The sequence below is a fragment of the Musca vetustissima genome, unplaced genomic scaffold (genome assembly GCF_032173495.1).
Source record: "Musca vetustissima isolate MV318-11 ecotype Yass unplaced genomic scaffold, APGP_CSIRO_Mvet_v1 utg163580, whole genome shotgun sequence".
Classification (NCBI taxonomy): domain Eukaryota; kingdom Metazoa; phylum Arthropoda; class Insecta; order Diptera; family Muscidae; genus Musca; species Musca vetustissima.
In genome coordinates this window covers 39811-45880 of record NW_026883185.1, presented here as the reverse complement: position 1 = coordinate 45880, position 6070 = coordinate 39811, and the positions used below count along the sequence as shown (strand labels likewise).

Sequence of the window (6070 nt, the reverse complement as noted above, 5' to 3'; positions counted from 1 at the left end):
TAATCGTTATATAATTCCCGCAAGCCTTAAAAATGATATGTTGAGTATTTGAGATTTAAAATGCCTACGGTCGTTGTACTCTTAAAGTCATATTCAGGAACATAAAAAAACATTCAAAAAAATATAATTCGAATTTAATGTAGTTTTAATTTATTGTAGATGATTTTTAGTATATATGCTACATATAGTTTGTAAAAAGTAATCAATCACTTCAAGTACTTCTCAAAGAAAACAAGTTACAAGAAAAACCTAAAGCCAAAATGTTCAAATTGGTAGGCTAAAATAGAAATATTTATTTTTAAACTTTAAATTTTTCTTACAAAAATTACTTTTTCACTATCAGTTTGCCCTTGCTGCTTTCTTTGCCATTGCTGCTGCTCGTCCCGGTTATTTGGGTGGCTCTCACTTGACATATACCTCACCCTTGGCAACCACCATTGTCCAACCATCTTTAACCCATGCTGGCCACTATGTTCAACCCATTGTTAGTCCTGTTGTGAAAACGGTTGCCACTCCTTTCGTTCACACCTATGGTGCTGCTCCATTGGTTTCATCTGCCTATGCTAGCTATGGGGCTGCTCCCGTATTGAAAACTTATGGCGCATATGCTCCAACTTATGTTGGTGCCTACAGCGGTAACTACGGTTGGTAAAGATCGGTGGCAACACAAATTTTATAAGGATATTTGGTACTTCGTGTTTGTTATGCGTTTTAAATAAAGATCGATTTTAAAATAAAATATTGAACATTGAGTTATTTTTTTTTTTTTTAATTTATAACTCGGATTAAAAAAATAAGGAAATCATTTAGACAATAATACAAATTCCACTTTATACCCCTATTAGTCCTTTGAATAAAAAGTTCTTAAAAAATACATATTCCTTTAAAAATTCGACGATTATTGGTCTGATGACCCTGGAAAATACATTCTATAAAAGTGAACGTTCATTGGACAGATGAAAACCAGTGAGCGGAGCAGTATAGTCGGACGGGGCCGACCATACGATACCCTACACAACTACCACGAACTCTAACTTTCTGAGGATGTTTATTCCGAGTCTGAGTAATATTTCGTGATAGTTGCCCCCTCTTGTCCGATTAGAGGTTAACAACACCTGTTCCTTACTATTTTCGAATATTCAGTACAGTCCTTCTAATTACTTGTCCAGATTACCTTCACGGTGGGTTGTGTTGTGATTTTTGGATTATACTCTACTCGAAAACACACAAAAAATTATATTCTCCGTCCATTTCATCCCAAAATTTTAATCTGATCATCACCGAAAATTATAGGCGTTGTTCTTGACCATAACTGGAACCTCATGAACAATTTCAAAGCCATCAGCGCGATATTTCTCCCTCTAATGTGGTAATGGGTTACTAAATAATATCTGAATACGTAAGCACCTGTAAATATTTGACTGTAACTCCCACATCTGAGTAGATACATCACTATATTTGGTATCAATTTAAAGGCCAACCACTCCTCTCGGATATGCTATCAACTCCTGGGGTCTACATCCTCCAGGAGTAAATATATATGCCATAGAATACAAATTTTGTCATTTTTCACACAAAAGTCAGGGTCCAGCGCGATATTTCTCCCTCTAATGTGGTAATGGGTTACTAAATAATATCTGAATACGTAAGCACCTGTAAATATTTGACTGTAACTCCCACATCTGAGTAGATACATCACTATATTTGGTATCAATTTAAAGGCCAACCACTCCTCTCGGATATGCTATCAACTCCTGGGGTCTACATCCTCCAGGAGTAAATATATATGCCATAGAATACAAATTTTGTCATTTTTCACACAAAAGTCAGGGTCCATTTGACCCGCTAAATATTGACCGATCTTTATCAAAACATGCATGCTTATTCTCTGGCCCGATCCCCTTCTCCATGCAAAAATTCGCGGTGTTTGGGCCATAATTGCGGCCTCTGGAGCGACCAGAAAAACCGACAAAAATTTAGTATTTGGTCCATTTCATCCCCTAAATATTAACCGATCTTTTCCAAAAACAATAGGGGTCTTCATCCTACATGCAAAATTTCGTGAAGATTGGTCCATAACTGTGGCCTGTATCGTGTTTACAAATTATAATGGACAGACGGACGGACGGACGGACACACATGTCTAGATCGACTCAGTTAGTCGAGATATGACGATCGGTATACTTAAAGGTGGGTCTAGGACCAATATTTCGCGGCGTTACAAACATTTGGGGCTGCACAAAGCTATAATACCCTGACAACATAGTTGTGTAGGGTATAAATATTCTTTAAAAAATCCACGCTTGTTGGTCTGATGACCCTTGAAAAATATTCTTTAATAAATCCACGCTTGCTGGTCTGATAACCCTTGAAAAATATTCTTTAATAAATCCACGCTTCAGTTGGCCCTTGAAAAATATTCTTTAATAAATCCACGCCTCAGTTGGACCTTGAAAAATATTCTTTAAAAAATCCACGCTGATGACCATTGGTTTCATCTGCCTATGCTAGCTATGGGGCTGCTCCCGTATTGAAAACTTATGGCGCATATGCTCCAACTTATGTTGGTGCCTACAGCGGTAACTACGGTTGGTAAAGATCGGTGGCAACACAAATTTTATAAGGATATTTGGTACTTCGTGCTTGTTATGCGTTTTAAATAAAGATCGATTTTAAAATAAAATATTGAACATTGAGTTATTTTTTTTTTAATTTATAACTCGGATTAAAAAAATAAGGAAATCATTTAGACAATAATACAAATTCCACTTTATACCCCTATTAGTCCTTTGAATAAAAAGATCTTAAAAAATACATATTCCTTTAAAAATTCGACGATTATTGGTCTGATGACCCTGGAAAATACATTCTATAAAAGTGAACGTTCATTGGACAGATGAAAACCAGTGAGCGGAGCAGTATAGTCGGACGGGGCCGACCATACGATACCCTACACAACTACCACGAACTCTAACTTTCTGAGGATGTTTATTCCGAGTCTGAGTAATATTTCGTGATAGTTGCCCCCTCTTGTCCGATTAGAGGTTAACAACACCTGTTCCTTACTATTTTCGAATATTCAGTACAGTCCTTCTAATTACTTGTCCAGATTACCTTCACGGTGGGTTGTGTTGTGATTTTTGGATTATACTCTACTCGAAAACACACAAAAAATTATATTCTCCGTCCATTTCATCCCAAAATTTTAATCTGATCATCACCGAAAATTATAGGCGTTGTTCTTGACCATAACTGGAACCTCATGAACAATTTCAAAGCCATCAGCGCGATATTTCTCCCTCTAATGTGGTAATGGGTTACTAAATAATATCTGAATACGTAAGCACCTGTAAATATTTGACTGTAACTCCCACATCTGAGTAGATACATCACTATATTTGGTATCAATTTAAAGGCCAACCACTCCTCTCGGATATGCTATCAACTCCTGGGGTCTACATCCTCCAGGAGTAAATATATATGCCATAGAATACAAATTTTGTCATTTTTCACACAAAAGTCAGGGTCCATTTGACCCGCTAAATATTGACCGATCTTTATCAAAACATGCATGCTTATTCTCTGGCCCGATCCCCTTCTCCATGCAAAAATTCGCGGTGTTTGGGCCATAATTGCGGCCTCTGGAGCGACCAGAAAAACCGACAAAAATTTAGTATTTGGTCCATTTCATCCCCTAAATATTAACCGATCTTTTCCAAAAACAATAGGGGTCTTCATCCTACATGCAAAATTTCGTGAAGATTGGTCCATAACTGTGGCCTGTATCGTGTTTACAAATTATAATGGACAGACGGACGGACGGACACACATGTCTAGATCGACTCAGTTAGTCGAGATATGACGATCGGTATACTTAAAGGTGGGTCTAGGACCAATATTTCGCGGCGTTACAAACATTTGGGGCTGCACAAAGCTATAATACCCTGACAACATAGTTGTGTAGGGTATAAATATTCTTTAAAAAATCCACGCTTGTTGGTCTGATGACCCTTGAAAAATATTCTTTAATAAATCCACGCTTGCTGGTCTGATAACCCTTGAAAAACATTCTTTAAAAAATCCACGCTGATGACCTTGAAAAATATTCTTTAAAAAATCCACGCTGATGACCTTGAAAAATATTCTTTAAAAAATCCACGCTGATGACCCTTGAAAACTATTCTTTAAAAAATCCACGCTTATTGGTCTGATGACCCTTGAAAAATATTCTTTAAAAAATCCACGCTTGTTGGACTGATGACCCATGAAAAATATTCTTTAAAAAATCCACGCTTGTTGGTCTGATGACCCTTGAAAAATATTCTTTAAAAAAAAATTCAAGCTTGTTGGTCTGATGACCCTTGAAAGATATTCTTTAAAAAAAATTCAAGCTTGTTGGTCTGATGACCCTTGAAAGATATTCTTTAAAAAATCCACGCTTTTTGTTCTGATGACCCCATTGAAAAATATTCTTTAAAAAATCCACGCTTGTTGGTCTAATGACACTTGCAAAATATATTTTTTTAAAAAAACCACGTTTGTTGGTATGATGACACTTGAAAAATATTCTTTAAAAATCCACGCTTGTTGGCCTGATGACCCTTGAAAAATATTCTTTAAAAATCAACGCTTGTTGGTCTGATGACCCTTGAAAAATATTCTTTAAAAAATCCACGCTTGTTGGTCTGATGACCCTTGAAAAATATTCTTTAAAAAATCCACGCTTATTGGTGGACCCTTGAAAAATATTCTTTAAAAAATCCACTGTTGGTCTGATGACCTTGAAAAATATTCTTTAAAAAATCCACGCTTGTTGGTCTGATGACCCTTGAAAAATATTCTTTAAAAAATCCACGCTTGCTGGTCTGATGACCCTTGAAAAATATTCTTTAAAAAAATCCACGCTTGCTGGTCTGATGACCCTTGAAAAATATTCTTTAAAAAAATCCACGCTTGTTGGTCTGATGACCCTTGAAAAATATTCTTTAAAAAATCCACGCTTATTGGTCTGATGATCTTTAAAAAATCCACGCTTGTTGGTCTGATGACCCTTGAAAAATATTCTTTAAAAAATCCACGCTTGTTGGTCTGATGACCCTTGAAAAATATTCTTTAAAAAATCCACGCTTGTTGGTCTGATGACCCTTGAAAAATATTCTTTAAAAAATCCACGCCTGTTGGTCTGATGACCCCATGGAAAAATATTCTTTAAAAAATCCACGCTTGTTGGTCTGATGACCCTTGAAAAATATGCTTTAAAAAATCCACCCTTGTTGGTCTGATGACCCTTGAAAAATATGCTTTAAAAAATCCACTCCACGCTTGTTGGTCTGATGACCCTTGAAAAATATTCTTTAAAAAATCCACGCTTTTTGTTCTGATGACCCCATTGAAAAATATTCTTTAAAAAATCCACGCCTGTTGGTCTGATGACCCCATGCAAAAATATTCTTTAAACGATCCACGTTCATTGGACTGATGACCAATGGCAAATGTATTCTTCAAAAAATCCACACATATTGATCGCATGACCCTTGAAAGATCTGCTATAAAAGAATCCAAGCTTATTGGTCTGATAGCTCTTAAAAATCCACTTCTATTCCACTGAAGATTCTTGGATTTTTTAAATCTACCCTTATTGGCCCTTTGAATAATATTCATCAAAAATCTATGTTTATTTGTCAGACGTCCCTGTAACGATTGAAAATCTATTCCTTGAAAAATCTCCGCTTATTGATTTGAAGACCATTAGAAAATATGTTTTTAAAATCCACTCTTATTGGTGTGATGAGTCGTGAAAAACTAGTCTTAAAAATTAAAGTTTATTGGTCAGATGACCCTGGAAAATATTGTTTAAAAATTTTGAATGTTTGATGGCCCTTCAAACTGTTCTTCACACCATTTGTTTCAAGATGAAATACATCTTGGGAAAATGTCTATAAGAATCAATCCTTATTGCTCTGCTAGTGATTTAAAAACTATATATATATATATATATATATATATATACGAAAGAATCCGATCTAGTCAATTAATAAATTAGACAATATTTATTTAAAATTCATAACTT

The 6070-nt window shown here is 35.5% G+C and overlaps 1 protein-coding gene across 1 annotated transcript; it reads left to right on the top strand.

The window, feature by feature from the left end:
* Window positions 1–260: 260 nt before the first annotated feature.
* On the top strand, window positions 261–652 carry LOC133330002 (RNA-binding protein 14-like). Its single transcript, XM_061538461.1, has 2 exons — window positions 261–272; window positions 344–652. The coding sequence occupies exons 1-2, from the start codon at window positions 261–263 to the stop codon at window positions 650–652; spliced, it is 321 nt and encodes a 106-aa protein (XP_061394445.1).
* The last annotated feature ends 5418 nt before the right edge of the window (window positions 653–6070 follow it).